General features: G+C 35.6%; 1 protein-coding gene across 1 annotated transcript in view; it reads right to left on the bottom strand.

Annotated features, from left to right (window-relative positions):
* DISC1 (DISC1 scaffold protein) overlaps positions 1 to 19,218 on the bottom strand; it is a 500,053-nt gene that overhangs the window by 29,157 nt on the left and 451,678 nt on the right. The window contains 1 exon segment of the mRNA XM_031966908.1: positions 14,417 to 14,693. Coding sequence (XP_031822768.1) covers positions 14,417 to 14,693 — 277 coding nt within the window.

The following is a 19,218-nucleotide window of genomic DNA, read 5'->3' as shown; positions in this document are numbered from 1 at the left end:
AAAGAACTAATGATGGAAAATGCTATACATCTCCAGAGAAAGAAATGAAAGAGTCTACATGTAAACTGAAGTATATTAGTTTTCTGTCTCTTTCCCTGTTTCTCTGTCTTTGTCTTTCTGTCTGTCTCTGTCTCTTAGTCTCTGTTTGTCTGTCTCTGTGTGTCTCTCTCTGTTTCTGTCTCTCTCTATTTCTCTCCCTGTGTGTATCTCTCTGTCCCTGGCTTTCTCTCTCTCTCTTCAAGTATTCTTCCACAAAATGACTTAATATGGAAATATGTTCTCCATGCTACATGTGTATAACCTATATCAGATTGCTTACTATCTCAGGGAGGGAAGAATAAAGAGAAAGAGAAAAAGAAATTAGAACTCAATTTTAAAAAAATGTTAAGAATTATTTTTACATGTAATTGAGTAAAAAATAAAATATTATTCTTTTAAAAAGACTAACAATACAGAGAAACTAGTGAGGTTTATGGTTGACAAGAAAGATAAACAAATCCTAGCAATTTCCTTGCTGTCAAGTAAGCATAATAAAGTCAAAAAATTAGAACAAAAGATCTATGATAATGGCTAATGACTCCACCACTTCCCCTTTCCCTTTTGTTTTTGGGTGTGTTGATTTGTAGGGTTAATGATAGTTTTATAGCCTGGATTCAAGGTATGTAACTTTAATCCTATCTAATTCCTTTGTTGTTGTTTTGGGTAGAGTCCCCAAAATGATTTTGGGATCTCAGAATGACAATCAGATATTTGATGGGAGTTTAAAATAAGTTTCATACCCAGAAAAAACTAATAATTAGGGCTACAGATTTCAAGTGGTAGTGGTAGAAAAGCAGAAAAAGAAATCTAGTTTTTTTTTTTTTTTTTAATAACTTTCCTGAGGACTTCTACTGAAATTGTTAGGTACCTGACTGTCAATGACGAGCATAATCCCTACTCAGAGAGTAGGAGAAATATAAGAGTGTAAAACTTCCCCTTTTAAAAGACATCTTGACCAGTAGTTATATCACCTCCCTCCCCAACAGTAGATCACAGAGAATCATAGATAATTATTTTGTGTAAGAAAACTGAACGTCAACATGTTGCAGCAGAGAAAAGTTGAGTGAACACCTTAGTTAGAAACCAACAAAGATGATGAACAGCCATTATGTGACATGCTACAGCCAGCAATTCACATCAGAAGTAAGAGCTTTCTGGGTCACAAATTTTCCTTGGCCACACATGATCTTCTATACTCACTTTTTCAAAAATGCTCCCTATGTTCAGGTGCCTTTTGAATGTATTCCCTGACCATATGTGTTACCATATGGGTACCACTCTAAATATGATACATGGTAAAAATTGTTCTCTGTCTATGATAATTGCTCCACTACTAATTTGTGGTAATTTGTGAGATAGTACAGAAACACTGTCTGATCTTATATTCTTGGGCTCAAAAATAACTGTAAACAGTTAATAATTGCAGCCATAAAGTTAAAAGACACTTGGTCCCTGGAAGGAAAGCTATGGCAAATCTGGAGAGCATAAAAAGCAGGGACATCATCTTTCCTGTTGGAATCTTTACAAAGTGTTAAGTCATTGGAGTTGATTTGATCTTAGAAAGAGATATTTTGGGCCAGAACTTGAAACAAGATACTAAGTGGAACTGATAGAACAATGCTTGTGTTCACACCTTTAGAGAGCTCATAAGTATCTAAATACTCAATGGAGTTCACAGTTTGGGAGAATTCAAGGCTGGCTTCCTCTGAATTCACACCTCCCTTAAAGTTCTTAGGACCAGAGGGCACTCTGGGAGATAACCCATAATCCCTGCCTCGAGAAGGAGGAGTTAACCTTTGGGAGATGATATATACGGAGGAAGCTCTTAGAGCTAAGGGGGAATTTCTCTGGAATATTGATGGGGGTCGGAGGCAGAGCACTCTGGAAGAAAGCCTACAAGCTCTATCTTCTAGGCAACAGAGATTCATTGCATCTTCTACCTTGGTGCTGGCTGGCGGCTGAAGAAAGCAGAGGCAGAAGCCAAGGACAAAGCTGCAAGAGCTCAAGCAGAGAGTTATGTCTCTGGGCTAACCGGGCTAATTTGGAAGGAAAAATAAACGTTTACATTTTTACCAGCTGGCTGCGATTTTGGAGTAATTATTTATTTCAACTGAGACTAAGGCTGCCTCCAGAAAACCTTCACACTTTCCAATAAACATCCATGTACTGAAGGCTGTGGTTTTTCCAGTAGCAATGTATGACTATGAGAGTTGGACACTGCAGAATAAACAATTTTAAATTATGAGGCTAGAGATTTTTGAGAGTTCCTTGGATGGCAAAATCATCAAATTAGTAAATATTTAAAGAAATTAATCCAGACTATTTACTGAAAGGAGAGACAGGCTAAAATACTTTGGCCATATAATGAATAGACAAAACACATTAGAAAAGACTTTGATTCTGGGAAAGATTGAAAACAAAAAGAAAAGGAGATAGCAGAAGATGAGATATAGTGCCATGGAAGCAACAAATATAAGTAATTTCAGGAGATAGTAGAGATCAAAGGGCCTGACATGCTGTGGCCCTCAGAGTCACAGATATGACTGAATGACTGAACAAGAACAAATGGATATGGGGATGTTACTTCATTTGATAATGTTGTTGGATTCAATGTCTTTTGCTTTGGACTACTGTGTCATTTACAATTGCCTTAGTAAAAAAAAATGACATTATTGAGAGTTTATAAACTATGGATTTGAGTAGTTATTCACCCAAAAAGAGACTTGGAGCTAGGGTAGCTTTCTAGAGATCAACATGTGGATATATAAGAGGTGGGGAGAAATAAATGCTCCTAAACTATCTTGATTATGGTTTATCTTCCCTCACAGGGTTATCACATTTTAAAGTATTTTTATACAACTTTTATCTTTAAGCATGCCTTATTCAGAATTTACACATTTAACCTCGATTTTATATTGCTTTCTTTTCTTTTTTTCTATGTTCTTTCAATAAAGTCTTTCCCATTTCATGATGTCTTTCAAGTATAAGAACAAGAATCCCTTCAAGAATAAAACAGAAAAGAAAACTATGACCCTATGCTTATTTTTATACAGAAAGGAGTATTTAGTATGCAACACTACTTCTGGGGCCTACACATAAATAAATATACACATACATATATACCTACAGGCTTTCCTTAACATTACTTCCAGTACTATATATTTCTTCTCTTGATGATTTGCAAAATAGTTAGATTTGCAAAGTTTTCTTGATAAATGTTCCTAAAGTTTAGAATTGAAGGGGTCCTGAGACAAAACAAACATTAATTAAGCTATGCTAAGTATTTCATAAATGTCTTGTAATCTCATTAGATCCTTACAAAAACTCTGGAAAGTAGATGCTACTATTATATCATTTTACAATTGAGGAAATTGAGGCAGTAGAAGGATTATTTTTGTTGTTTTTGTGTTTGTTGAACTACCCAGGATCACACAACCAGTCAGGATGTAAGGAAGAATTTGAACTCAGTTTTTTCTGCCTATAGGTCCAAAATTCTCTGTACTGTGCTCTCTAACTGCTTCATTTTATGAATGAGCAAACTGAGAGCCAGACAAATGAACTGACTTCTTCAAAGCCATAAAGACAGTTAAATAGGAAAAAGAATTAGAACTCAGTTCCCCTGACTTCAAGTCCAGTGTTTTCTCCATGGTGATATTTCCATATTGGCCCTCCATACCAGTGCAATTCAGTAGCGCCAAATCAGCTAGGCAATCTTTCAAATATAATTTGCCTAACTCAGTTCATGATCAAAACCTGTGGACTTGGACATTTAGTCAGAGATTTTTCAGCTGTGCTGAATTAAAGCTGATGTCAAATTTCTCTATTGCCTGCCAAAAGTCAGACAGAGTGATTTAAATAGAAAATGGGATTTCCTTTCTTGGACAGCCTTTTTTCATTAGAATTCTTTTTTGAAAAACATTTATCTGTAAAAGTTTATCCTCAGACCAACATGTACACACATACGGTCTATTGCTGGCCTGAACAAGTGCCTAAACCATAAAGACTGTGGTGAATCAACATGGTTCCTCATCATATTATCAGAGTAACAAGAGATTTATCATCCCGTCAGAGTTCTCATAATAAGGGGTATATTCTTGCTTAGTTTCTGCTAAGGAAGGCTTTGTTCTAACTAGTTTGGTAAATATCAGTTTTTAAAATTTAAAAATTACGACATATTCAAATGTTACATATCTGTTAATAATGGGATAAGAATGTAATTTATTATGCTAAAAACAATTGTTTTGAAAAGTAGGTGGTAAATGTTAGTATTTCCTATGTGCATGTCTATGATAAGAATATTATAGATTTATGATTCTTCTTCTAAATAGAAAATGAATTTGGATTTTGTGTTAAATAACCATTTTGATGAAAATGTAATAGAATAGAATAGATAGAAATGTAATAGAATGGAATACCCTTTGAGGGCAGGACTCAGAGCAGACACTTAATAAAATCTGTATACTGACTGGCTGCTATTACTGATAGTTTCATTTGTGACAAGTTTACATGCCCAAAGCATCACATAAACCTTCAAGAAACTTCCTGAGACCTCAAATACATGGTGTATCACAGAGATTAATAGAAATTTCAGGGAGTCTACAAATTCAGTTGAAGAAAAAATACTCCTTTATTTTCACTAAAATTTAAATAATATTTGGCATTTTCTTCAATTATTTAATAATATTATTTTGGAAAGAGGTCCATAGGCTTCACTGGTCTGCCAAAGCAGTCTATGATACTGAAAAATGATTAAGAACCTTTGAGTAGAAGTAATTAAATAATTTAGGTGTTGTACCTAGTTGAAAATAGTTCCAGAAGATTCAAATAACTTCAAGACAGAATAAGAAAATATCTCTAGAACACCAGCTCCAAAGAGACAAACTAAATAGATTGAGATAAGGTCACCCAGTCTCACAACAAAATATAACTTGGCTTATTTAAATCCAAATTACACAAAATCAATAAATATTTATTCCTGGTTCTATTATAAGTCAATCTTCTCTAATATTTCAAAGATTTGTGATTTTACCACTGTGGATGCTCATTCCACCCAGACTTTTCCATGCCTTAGAATATGCGAGGATGAAGAAATGGTCATGTTCTGTAGTATCAAAGTGACCTGATATTCATCCTTATAACAACTCATATTCCAATTTTTATTTTCTTAAGTCACAAAGCAGCTGTTAAGTTGGGTAAAAAGCTTTACACAATAGGAAATGGTTGGTCAGTTACCCATAAGGGCTTTCAACTACACATGAATGGAAATTAACACTATGAATACTCTTTTTAGTATGATAAATACACATACACACACGCGTGCGCGTGCAAGTACAAAGACTTCACTTGAAGCTTGGGATTTTCTGTTCACTTTTTAAGTCTCCTGGAGTTTATTGTAGTTGAGATAAACCAGATGTAATTACTTATAACCATATGCTTCTCTTGTGCATAAAAGTAATTTTTTTAGATATCAGTGTGGGGCAAATAGATCTAACTTTGCATTTGGCTTTTTAAAATAATTGCTATGTGGTATAATTTTTAGAAACATACTATTAAAAAATAAGATGATCCATCTAGCATATTAAGTACATTCTACAGATGCTCATGTGTTTTTCTCACTCTTTCATATTGTCCAGAACCTAGTTTCTTAAACTGTCATTTGCAACTACATATGACTAAATGTGAGGGTCACAAAATTATGATTTATTATCAGTAAATGTTTGATTTGTATACTTATTTGATATACCTATGTAACTAGGGTCACAAGAAAAATTCTTGGGCAGAAAGGGGTCAGAAGTAGAAAAAGTTTAAGAAGCCCTCGTCTAGAAAACATTTTATTCAGATAAATGATCATCTGCACTAAGTAATACATCTTTAACAATCTGTTTAGAATGTATTTAAGAATAAATGTTAGACATCTCAAAATAGACCCTATCATAAATCCATTATGCCTATAAATGCACAAACAGACTTGTAAGGAATTCATCTTCACTTTCTCTTTAATCTAGATAAAGATTTGAGGCTCCCCTCAGGGGAAGGCAGACTCACAGTGAAGCTATATTTGTTCCAGACTGCTACTGTTGAGATTGTGGATCTACTAAAGTTTTAGAGTATCTGTATTTGTAACATGTAAATTAACTACTTGCATATTTCATTTGTACATAATTTCTTAAGTAAATAAGTAAGAAAATTCCGAATCATTTTCACTTCCTTTGGCTATTATGAACATTGAATTGTCTTTCAGTCCTTGCATGGTGCTAAAAAGTCATTTTCTCTCACAGAAGACAAAACTAAAGATACTAGCCCAAAATTGAAGAAAGATGAATTTTAAATGGACATAAATAACTTCCTGCTGAGGTGTGAATGCTATTTGGTCTGGGGATTCTAATTTCTTTGAACAACCACCATTTTAAGGGAAATTGCTGTCTAGTGGGGAAACATCTGGAGAGCCAAACTGTAGAAGTAGGAATACAATGGGCTTCAGATTCATTTGACAACCCTACTTGTGTGGATGCTGTCAGTCACAGACATAGATGCCTTTCTCTTTGGTATATTTTGCTTTTATTGCCAAGGGTGAACTAGCCAAAGGGGTTTCTTAGCCTTCTGTTGTCAGTTGAGGAGGAAAAAACTGTAAAGTAGACACCTTAAAGTAGACACCTCAAGTCCACAATGTGGCCAACAGTCAAATTTTCTGGTGATTTAATATAAGAAGAAATCAGATCTTTGAAGGGACAGAGTAATCATAATGTTGGAGCCTTTAATACCTGGGTGGGGATAGAAGGAGTGGATATTTCAATTGTGAGAAGTATTTTGTTTCTGAGAATATGCCATCCAAATGACCCATTGCTAAGAAATAGCTGCCACGCTGATGAAAGGGAAATTGTGAAAATAGAATCAAACAACGACCTTCAATGACGGTCATTTCTGGCATTTAAGACAGAAATAAAATTTGTGTCTGCAAATGGTTTTGGAAAGAGTACATGTGAGATTTAAGGGAAATAGTGCACTTTGTTCTTTTGAAAAGACATGTCCTACTTTACTCACAGTCCAGTAAACCCTGTTGTTGAATATCAATATTTACTACTTGGGTCACACATCTTTTGAACAAAGATGACATGTTTTTGAGGGACTATATTTTACCTTACTACAGGAAAAGAGACAGTGAGTTTTCCTACAATTATGGAATTTACTTCTTCAATTAATGACTGGCAGTCACAAACATGATCAATTTTGAGAACCGTATTAGGCAGGTTAAGGAGGCAGGATTATCTAATGACCAGTAAGATAAGAAGTGTCTATTTCTGGTTTTCTGAGACCTGGACTGAGACCCTTCCAAATTCTCTAACCTTAGATTAATTAACAGAGTAGATATGATATGGAGTATTAGTATGATATAGAGAGTTTATTCCCTGAGGAATACCCAGACCAAAATGAATATGTCTCAGTTCATCCTGGGAAGAAGACCATGATACTTGGGAAGGTCCTCATAACTTTCACAGTAATTATCTTGGAGAACTGGATCTAGACTCAGGAAGATGAGTTCAAATTAATCCTCAAACACTTACTGGCTTTGTGACTTTGTGACATTTAAGTGTTCTGCCTCAGTTTCTTCATCTGTAAAATGAGGATAATAATAGCATTTATACTCCAGGATTATTGCCAAGATAAAATGAGACAATATTTATAAAGTGCTTTGCAAACCTTAAAGCATGGTATAAATCCCATATATTATTGTCACCACTGAATTAATTGGTTTCTAAACATTTTCTTTTTCTCCCAGATGAAAATTATCTTTCCCTTTCTCAAAATTTGTGTTTTGTTTAGACTTTTCCTGTGCCCCCATTATATTCTAACCAATACTATATTTTCAAATATCTAGTCTCCCCTTTTCTTTCCTTGCTCAATTCATTGTAAACTTCTGGCAGAAGACTTTGAATTCTCCCTAAGCAAATGAATATATTCTGGTGGTGTGGGATGCAGCACTGTAGCAATAATGAGATCAACTGATTTGGGGTCAGAGGAACTAGGATGATATTTGGACTCTCCCATTTAAAAATCCCTATATACAGGGGCAGCTAGATGGTGCAGTGGATAGAGCACTGGCCCTGGAGTCAGGAGGACTTGAGTTCAAACCTGGTCTTGAATACTGAACACATCTTTAACTACAATTGCCTCCCCCAAGAAAATAAATAAAAATGCCTGTATCACCTTGAGTAGTGTCTCTGAACCCTACTTTTCAAGGGTCCAGAGACACTTGAAACAAGGAATGTTTCTGTAAAACTGTAAAACATTTTTTTTGGTAAAAAGAAAAACTGTAAAGCAAGGAATGCTCTAAATTTATGGTCTTATGACTACATAATATCTATCTTTGCATCCAACACAGTGCCAAACTTGGAAAAGATCTTTAATAATAAAAATTTGTTAAATTGAATTGGATTAGTATATGATTACTGATGCATATATTGTCTCCACCAATAAAATCTAAGCTCGTGGAAAGCTTTCCCTATGCTGTCCTTCTTACCTAATCCATGGCTACCCTGTCATGGATTACTGAAGTTGATCCATAGAATCTGGCCAGCCAAAATTTCTTTCAGTGGTAAAAGTAGTCACTAAGAATTCCCTCCTCCTCCTGCCCTGTCCACTTTCATCAGAAATGTTAAACTATTTTTAAACTACAGAAATGCCAGTTATTCACGGTGCTACATGGTTTAAGGACCATAAAAGTGGTTCCAGGCTCCTGGAGGAGGCATGCCAGCAGATCAGAGGAGTTCACTTCCTTCCCTTATTCCAGGCAAAGGAAACAGCAGCAAATTATTACCATGACTTTAGTATGGGAACCGAGAGGCTAGCCAAACATTCTCCATCTAGAGTCTGCCCATTGGGGTTGCCTTTTGACTTCTCTTTCTTCCCCAAGATAGGAGACAGAAAAAATTGAATCAATCCATAGGTAAGTTGGAATTTACCCTGTGGTTAAACTCCAAAATGTAAATATGTGACTTAGGAGAAATGACAAAAAAATCATCTGGCCCAGCCTCCTGTCTTTAGATTTGCAACAATCCTATTTTCTAAATGAGGTATCCAATGCCCTGAAAAAACTTTGCCAAAGCCACATACCTGGAATTGCCCCAGTAAATATAGAATTTACTCCTACTTTACCTCTATATCTTCACATCCCTGTTTCCTAATTCTGCTAAGGCTGTTGCTTCTACATGAAACCATTTTTTTAATCTTTCTAGCTACGTGTGTAATTATCTTATATTTATTCTTAAATCATCCTGTATATTTTTTGTACATGCTTATTTTATACACATGATGTCTCCTCCAATAGAATATAAGCTCCTTTAGGTCAGGGACTGTTTAATGTTTATTTTATTTTCATATTCCAGTGCCTGGCACAAAGTTAATGTTTATTAAATGCTTAATGATTGATTGATTGATAGCTAGTAAGTGAACTAGAGACTAGACCCCGGGTCTGCATTTGTCAGGAAGAAATATTTTGTGGTTTGGAAGCCTTGTCTCTGAGATGAGAGACATTCTTCTTTTGATGACTTCAGCCATTCATACTGAGGAAAAGAAGCAAACTGTGTTTACCGCCATTATCTCCTCTATCTCCCCCCACCCCAAATCCAAAATAAAACGAGCTTGAGTAGTCCAGAATCTGTAAGTAAAACCTGGTTGTTTATGGATGGCTTGTTTTTAATTTATTTAAAAATCCAGTCACATAGAGGATATCCTTCACAATGCAGGCTCCTCGAGTATCAGGCTCCAATGACTACTCCTGTCTCTTCCCAGGATGTCTTTGGTCTAGGTAAGAAGGTCTCTTTGCTAGGAATTCCTGGCTATGAGTGGTGTGGGAATGGGGCCTGGCTAGGAAGGACAGAAGGAATAAATGAGTGTCACTGTCCCTGAAGCATAATGTGAATTGAGTTCATTCTGTACCCAAAGGAAAGGCAAGGCAGGTAGGAGACAGAAAAGGCAGAATTAAGTAGATATTATGACCAGAAGGACTACAAATACAAAGGGGAGGTTTTATAGCAGAGAAACTTGGTTTTCTAATTCCCTCAGCTCCATCCTGGCCCCCATGCAATTTCTGTAAGGGCTATAAACTTGACCTAACAGTATCTGATTGTTTCCACAGTTCTTTGAGATATTTTGAAGAAAGGTGCAAGGAAATTACAAGACATCTATCCCCTGGGAGGGGATGGGGAACGCAGCATCTGTCCAAGCATAGAGGCAATAAGGCTCACTCCACAACCCAAATCAAGATCTTGTACCATAATATATAACAGCTAGCTCACTTGGCCTTGGTATACCAAACTGTAAAATGAGGGGAAAATACTAAACAAGCAAAGATATTAAGAGAAAAACATTTTTAAAAGAAGTCAAAATAAAAACAAATAACAACAATAGGAAATCATTTTTAAAAATGCTTATTGGTCATTAAAAAGTAAAATCATAGATACATGGAAGATGCCCTGGTAGAGGAAGTGTTTAATAACAGCACAAAAAAAGGAAGGAAAGAGAGAATGGATGAGGGAATGGATTATTCCAGTCACTTTCATGTTGAACAATCTATGATTCTACTTCTTATGGCCAGTAAGGATTTTTAAAATGATTTTGTTTTATTGCTTTGTCTTCTTTTAATTGTATACATTTATATAAATATATATATGTGTATATATATATATATATATATATATATATATATATATAATATTACATACCAAATAGAAAACCTTAGTGTGTTTTAAGTTATTTTGGGACATGTATAATTATAGGTAGAGAGTGTGTGAGCATGTATGGATATACATGTGTTTGAACACACATACATACATGTATACACATCTTTTTTGTTTGTTTTGTAATTTCATTAATACCAGGAGTTCCTGGCAAGGACTTCTATCATTGCAAATGTGTACCTGCTTAGCAACTTTGGGTCTTAAAAACTTAAAAAGCCATTACAAAACTAACCCTGATTCACAGATCCTATGAGAGAGAACTGAAAAACCTGAATCTGAATCTTCTTGCAACCACAACCCCTTTTCACCACTGCTGAAGCTTATCCTCTTTACTTTAAACTCTCTGGGAAAATTATAGATATAGCACTAAGGTGAGGCCCAAAAAGGTTTAGTGGATGTCCCGGGCCACACAGAAAGGAAATGGCCAAGCCAGCTGGGATTCAGACCAAATGCTCTGCCAGATTCCAACTACATCAAGCTGCCTCCCAAAGTAGTCAGCCCAGGGAACTTTAGTTCCCTTAGGAAAACCCATAAAAAGAAACAACTTATTTCCTGGAAGGGTTGAGACAAGCTGTGGCTGATTGCTTTCCAGATACAGCCTTTTGAAAAGAAAATTGGGGTATCTTACCCACCACGGAGCTGCCAAGGTTGAGCTTTACTTAAGTAGAAAACTCCACAGACAATTTTTTTTAGCCATAAGGCAACTTAAGTACCCAGCCTTCAATGACCAAATGCTTACTTTGAAATATTTAAATGAAGAGCAAGAACAGCTTTAGAAAGAGACCCCTGGCTGTCATTTCCCTTCCTTTGCTTGAGTCTTTTCAAAATCCATGAGCCAAATACAAATTGAATTTTCCATTATTCAATGTTTCTCTTATTTGGCACTTCCCTTTCTCCAGTATTTAGTTCTGCTGGTCTTAGAAGGAAACAAGCTGTAGAGAATAGGAAAGCTTCTGAGAAGCTTCTAACCACTAAAATCTTCCTGAGCCAATGATTTCTGTTCCAATGTTTCTTGGGTCTTGATTATCATGGTTTGTGAGAAGGAAAAAATATTTCCGATCTCCTCCATTACAAAAACCTTTCCCCTTCTCCTCTTCATGCAAACTTTATGCCTCATCAGGGAAGGGAGCTTTTCTGTTACCTTCACCAGAACTGTAGGTAACAGTTATAATGGTACATCACTTCACACCTAAATGCCCTCCAGAGGACTTCTCCCATCAGACGCCCAGGAACCTCATCACCCTGAGAGGTTCAGCCTTGATACTCACATCTTATCAGTGTCCTCTGGCCTTCTGATTGGAAGGCAGAGCAAAGAGCTCTTCCCCAAATTTAGGTTGCTTAAGCCCTTCATTCCCACCAGGCTTTGAACTTCTCTTTATACAACTGAGCTGGGTGCCTCCTTCACTATCTACTTTTGAGTTTCTTTCTTATCCACTGTCTTTCCTTATTAGATCGTAAGCTCCTTGAAGGCAAGGCCATTCCTTTGCTTATTTGTATTCCCAAGCTCTTAGCACACATGGTAAAGAGATGCTAGATAAATGTTTATAGACTGCAAGTTTCTTGAGGGCAAGAACTATCCTTTCTTTCTTTCCATCCCAGCACCAAGCACAATGTCTGAAATATAAAATTACTCAATAAGAGCCTAAGCCAATTCCAATGTTTTTTTGATTATATTATTCTATTCTGTTCTTTATAGAATAAAATGAAACTCAAGAGACTTAACTTCCTACTTTTAATTGAACAACACTGTGGCTTCCTATGGTCACAGACTCAACAGATTTTGTTCCCCATCAATCTTTGGTGCTTTTGATGGGTTCCTAATAAATGCCCCTTTCAAAGTTAAACCTTCCATTAAACATTTCTTTCTTTAGGGTGCTTCTTTTCCCTATCTAAGGACTTTCTTTCCATTAAAAAGGCTCACTTTAATCTATCACAATAGCCATAGAAGCCATCTGCCAAGAAAATGAGGCAAACACTGAAAAGGTGACTGGGGCCTTAAATGCCTGCTTGTAGAAGTGGACATCTCTGTAATACAACTCAAGAAACAAACAAAAATGAAACCATCTATAAATCAGTTTAGAATGTAATTTTATTAAGTCATCAGGGATTGCAGAATGTGATAATGGTTGACTTTCTTACAAAATCAGTCACTTCAAATGCACATTCAAGTATCCATTCCATCAGAAGAAGTGAGGGACTAGAGGTGCTGAATGGGACATATATTTTCAGATAAGATTGATATGTGAATTTGTTCTATTTACACAAATTTGTTATGACAGAAGACTTCAATAATGTTGTAAAGGGAAGAAATGGGGAATAATGGGGAAAAGTTGCAAAAGGAAGAAATAGGGAATGATAGTGATTCAAAGAGACAGTAAAGATCAGTGAAACATTAAGGAAAATATACAAAAGAGAGCCAAAACAATTCAGGAGAGGTCATAGACAAAGCAGAAAATGTTAAATTTAAAATATACTTTAAAAGCAATCTGTACATTATAGAGATTCATAGTTTCATATATACATTATTTTTTCTTTTTCTGTTCTTTAAGTAGAGGCTTAAGATTGTTGAGATGGATAGTATTTTTTAAAAAAAAGATATGACTAGCCTACTTCCCATACTCAATTAATTTCAACGACAACCTGTTTCCTCTAGGATAAAATACCAACTCATCCAATTTGCTTTTATAACCCTTCAGAAATTAGTCCAAATTTTAGTCCAAACCTATCTTTTCAGCCTCAGTAGATATCAATCTTTACTCTTCTTCAAAAAAGAGGTCAAGTCTTTTTTTCTGTGTTTCTTTTTTGGGGGATAGGTGGGTAAAGGCAATGTGGGTTAAATGACTTGCCCAGAGTCACATAGCAAATAAGTAAGTATCTAAAGCTGTATTTGAACTCAGGTCCTCCTGACTTCAGGGCTGTTGCTCTTTCAACTGTATTTTTTAATATATGTTACAGAGAAAGAGGGAGCTCAGAGATGCTAAATACTGGGCTTTGGTTCTAGATGCTATACGTGGACAAAGGACTTTCCATTTTCACCTCTGTTCTTTCAAAAAATAGCTGAAGTAAAACCTCCCAGATGGAGCCTTTTCTGATCTTCTCAAATGCTAGTGTCCTCCTTCTTAACTAACTTATATTTAATTATCTTGGATTGATATATATATATATATATATATATATATATATATATGTGTGTGTGTGTATACATATATATATTCATATAAGCATATATATGTATATGCACATATATGTATACACATTTATGCACATGGATATACATACTTGAGTGTGTGTTTTGATTATACACATGTGTGTGTTTTGATACATATATATTTATTATGTATGTCCTTGTTGTCTCCCTGATTATAATATGGGCATCTTGAGAAATTTCATTTCTATTTATTTAAATACCTAGCACCTTGCACAATCTGCCATACAGTTGGTATTTAGTAAATGCTTGGTGAATAATTGATCTTTGTTATATATTAAATAAATTTTAATTCTAGAAAAAGATGCTCCTGAACCAGATTTTTAGGGCCCAGTGTAGAATCTATCTTACACTTGGTGCATTGATTTATTTGCTCCTGGGGAAACCACATCCTGGAAGAACTAGTTGGGGAAAACCCTTAGAAAAATCTGGGTACCTCCTTCTGTTCCCAGCCAAAGCACTGAATGGTTGGATACAGGACCGCTTGCCACTCCTCCTCTGGCTGACAAAAGGGCTTCTGTTCATTCTTTGAAGTGGGCCTTGGGGCAGATGCAGCAAGGGCAGGAGCAGGGTTGGCCATCTCTAAGTTGTCTCTCCGAATCTCCTCTCCTAAAACACAGCTGCTGACCTCTGGAAGCTGGAAGCCCTGGATCAAAAGCTGACAAGCTTCCAAATCAGCTTCCCATACTCTCTCTAGAAGCTGACTTCTGGAGCTGAAACAATGACAACATAAAACACACACACACACACACACACACACACACACACACACACACACAAAGATTAGCATGGTGGAGTGGGTATCAAATGACATCCATCCCCTGTGCTCCTCCATCCCACAAAAAAGAGCTTTGGCTATCTAATCATCCCCAAGAGTAGGATTTTATATCCCACTTCTGGCACATCATACTTATGTATTAAAAATCACTTTATCACCCTATAATTCAGTTATCTTATCTAAAATTAGGGGGATGGATGAAATGGCCTACCAGGTTCCTTCCAGATATTTCTAATGACTTAGCAGTATGCATGTATGTGTGTATACTTACACATGTGTGCATGCATAAGTGTGCACATTGCAAACATGTATGTTTGTATATCTGCCTTGTTTATGCATGTGTACCTGACATGCCTATGGTATATGTGTATATGTGTGCAGACATATGTATTACTTGCCATCAAGTAGTCAAGAATGACCCTGAAAGATTAAAGGTATCTTATTATTATAAACAGAAAAAGTGACAGGTCAAGTCTTAGGATGTAATTTTAAATATTGGTTCTCCTTTTTGCTAGCTATAAAAATTGAACAAATCACTTATCCCATCAAGGACTTAAGTCCCTGACCTATTGAATAAACGGATAGGTTAAATGATCTCCAAAGACCCTTCCCCCTCTGATCCTAAGACAGGAGATTTGGGCCCAAACTCTTATTGTAATTGCCATCTGTCACACATGGGACACCACTTGATTATGTGACATTTTTATTGCTCTCTATACATTCAGGTTTTCACCCAACAATAGATTATATGATAAGGATGGTGACTTTCATTCTCTTACAAACCTTCACAACCCACAGTGACACATGGCAGGAATTCTGTTGGTACTAATTGGATTGGATTGATATTATTCCTGAAAAGATGGATATAACTATGTTTTTCAACAACTTTTTTCCAAAGATAAAAATATGTTCCTTCTGTAAATAATTTGCTATTAATCACTTAATTACACTAACTTTATGCCTTGAAAACAGAGATTATTTTGAGAGCAGGGAAGTCAGAAGAAATCTTAGAGGAGACCTAGGCTGTTATTAGCAGAATTTTGGGATAGTTATCTGAACAAAAGCTAAGGTTAAGCCTCCAAAATTGTCTTGTGCTGCACCAAGCCAAGGTTTTGCAAATTAATTGGGAGGTGGGGAGGATACAATGTGTTTTATGGTGAGAGAAACACAGAGGCAGAAAATTACAAAATTACAGTCCTGTATGATGGCCTACTCAATACTTTCTTCAGACTGTGGTTTTTTAAAAATTTCAACTTGTTGCATCTGTTTCTGTTCAACTAAATAGTGGTTGATTTTACATTCTTTAGAAACTTTGCTCTTCATGCATAGGACAGTAATTGTGTTGTTAGTAATAAATCCCTCAAATGAGTGATTCACTGCTACTTGGGGCTAAGAGAGCGGTGGAGGGAATTTTCAATGCCCTATATTCTGCTGGCAAGGACTGAAGCTTCAAGCTGCAATGTTTGGGGTGGGGGTAGGTAATTGAGATTTAACCACTTGGCCAGCTCACTGGATTATGAGTGCCTGCCCAAGGTGAAATATGCCATGATATCTCCTGACTGTGGCTTGAATCCCAGTGGGGAATTATGTTAACAAGAGGCAAAAGAGCCAAAGCAGATGCTTTTGGAAAAGACTATATTCCATCCAGTAAACAACCCCCCCCCCCAAAAAAAAAAACAAATAAAAATTCTCTCCCTAAAAGACGATTCTTGCTAGATATTGCTCAGGACACAAACCAATGAGCAAAATTTTTATATAGCAAACAGGCTTAGTAAGGAATATGGTATCATAGAAAAGGGACTGAGTTTGAAGTCAGAGGTCCTGGAATCAAATTGAAACTCTGCTTCATGCCACCTATGAAACTTTGGGTAAGTTACTCATACTGTTGGGATGTTAGATTCGTTATCCATAAAATGAGGCTTTTGGAACAGATGTCATCCAAATCTTTCTAGTCAATAGGGGTGAAAATAAGTTTCTTAAAAAATACAGACCTACATGTATACTTATTCTATATTTAATTTATATTCTAATATATTTAACATGTATTGGTCATCCTGCCATCTAGGGGAGGGGGTGGAGGGAAGGAGGGGAAAAATTGGAACAAAAAGTTTGGCAGTTGTCAATGCTGTAAAATTACCCATGCATATAACTTGTAAATAAAAAGTTATTAAAATTAAAAAATAAAATAAAATTAAAAAATAAGAACTAAAAAAAAAAACAAAAATACAGACCTAAAATTGTATTATGAAGCAGTGGTCACCAAAACCATTTGGTACTGGCTAAGAAATAAGAGTAGTGAATCAGTGGAGTAGGTGAGGTTCACAAGGCAAAACAGTCAATGACTATAATAATCTGGTGTTTGATAAAACCAAAGTGATTTCTGGCATAAGAGTCCACTATTTTTCAAAAATCATTGGGAAAAATTTGAAAATGGTGTGGGAGAAACTAGGCATTGACCAATATCTAACACTCTCTACCAAGATAAGATTGAAATGATTTCATGATTTAGGGTGATACTATAAGCAAAGTAGAAGAAGGGGTAATCTACAGTATCTCAGATCTGTGGAGAAGGAAGAAATTTGTAACCAAAGAAGAACTAGAAAACATTATGAAATGCAAAATGGATAATTTTGATTATATTAAATTAAAAAGGTTTTGTACAAAGCTAATACAGCCAAGATTGAAGGAAAGCAGTTTTTCCAGTTTTGGAAAAAAATTTACATCCAAAGGTTCTGATGAAGGGCTCATTTCAAAAATATATAAAAAATTGACTCAAATTTATAAAAATACATGCCATTTTTCAATTGATAAATGGTCAAAAAATATGAACAATTTTCAGGTGAAGAAATTAAAGCTATTTTTAGTCATATAAAAAAGGCTCTAAATCAAGACAACTCTGAGAAATCTTTTTGTAGTATCAAGAAATGGAAACTGAGTAGATACTCATCAGTTGGAGAATGGCTAAATAAATTATGATATGTGAATATAACAGAATATTATTGTTCTATAAGAAACAATCAGGAGGTTGATTTCAGAAAGGCCTGGAGAGACTTGCATGAACTGATGCAAAGTGAACTGAGCAGAACCAAAAGAACATTGAGAAAAATTTGGAAAACAAGGTTTTGCAAAGGTGATGTTGAAAATTACCTGTGCATGTATTTTGAAAAATAAAAAAATAAAAATAAAAAGCTGTTATTAAAAAAAAAAAACTTGAAAAATTTTTAAAAAGAAAATAAGTTTCTTATTTTAGTTAGGAACTTACACAGCCCATAGTTTTTCCTATGAGTTATTTCTCCCAACAAACCTGGGGAAATTGGCCTTGGGACAACAGATACATAGACCTTCACTGGCCCTATATTGATGTTTTTGTAGCTGGGCAGGGCACATTACTAGATAAGTAACCAGTACAAGTGACCAGAACTTTTCCTATACTGGCATAGCCCTGATTAATGTAGTCACCTCCATGCCAGGGAAGAATTTTGGTGGAGGATAAGATGTTTCTCATTAATATATAAAAATTATTTAATATTTATAAGACTAAAAAAAATATTTTATCCAACCATTCACTATAAACTAGCATTAAACAAGGAAGTACATGGTAGATAAATGTTTCCCAACATTGTAGAAAGATATCTTTCAAATATATGAAAGAAGTTTTCTAGTGTGTTGTAGTGGAAAGAACACTAAATTTGGAATCCATGGACCTGGATCTATTACCAAGTTACTAAACACTGTTGGACCTTGGTTTTATAAAATGATGATCTTTAAGGGTCCTTCCAATTACTGATGATGAAGTTCTCCATATACAGTGTCATGAGGAACTAGGTTTGAGTCCCTCCTCTGAAATTTACTTGCTATGCTACATTGGCTACATCGCTTAAATTCTCCAGGTCTTAGCTTCCATATCTGAAAAATCTGAATTATACCTGTAGCAACTTCTCTGTTATGAAAATTTGTTAGAAAATATTTAACAAATGTGAACCACCTATTACTATGATAAAGGAGCATGTTGTAATTTAGGCTACTGGGTGGTGCCATAGTGCACAGAGCACTGAGTCTGGAGCCAGAATGACTCACCTTTCTGAGTTCAAATCTGGTCTCAGACACTCCTAGCTATGTGATCCTGAAAAAATACCTTAAACTTACATGCCTCAGTTTCCTCATCTATAAGATGGGAGGAAGAAGGAAAATGGCAAAACCATCCTAAATCTCTTTTGCCAAGAAAACACCCAATGGGGTTATGAAGAATTGGACAAAATTGAAAATGACTGAACAACAACAAAAGCATGGTTTAATGTTCTAGATTCGAGTTCTAGCTCAACTACATACTGGCTGTTTGACAGCAAGCAAGTGATTTAATTTCTCAATATTACAGGAAACTCTCTAAAACTATATATTGCAGAAGAGTTACTGATACATGTTGGTAGATAATGATGTAACCTTCCCCCAGATTTTCCCTA

The sequence above is a fragment of the Sarcophilus harrisii genome, chromosome 4 (genome assembly GCF_902635505.1).
Source record: "Sarcophilus harrisii chromosome 4, mSarHar1.11, whole genome shotgun sequence".
NCBI classification, from domain to species: Eukaryota; Metazoa; Chordata; class Mammalia; order Dasyuromorphia; family Dasyuridae; genus Sarcophilus; species Sarcophilus harrisii.
This window is presented reverse-complemented; position numbering and strand designations above follow the sequence as displayed.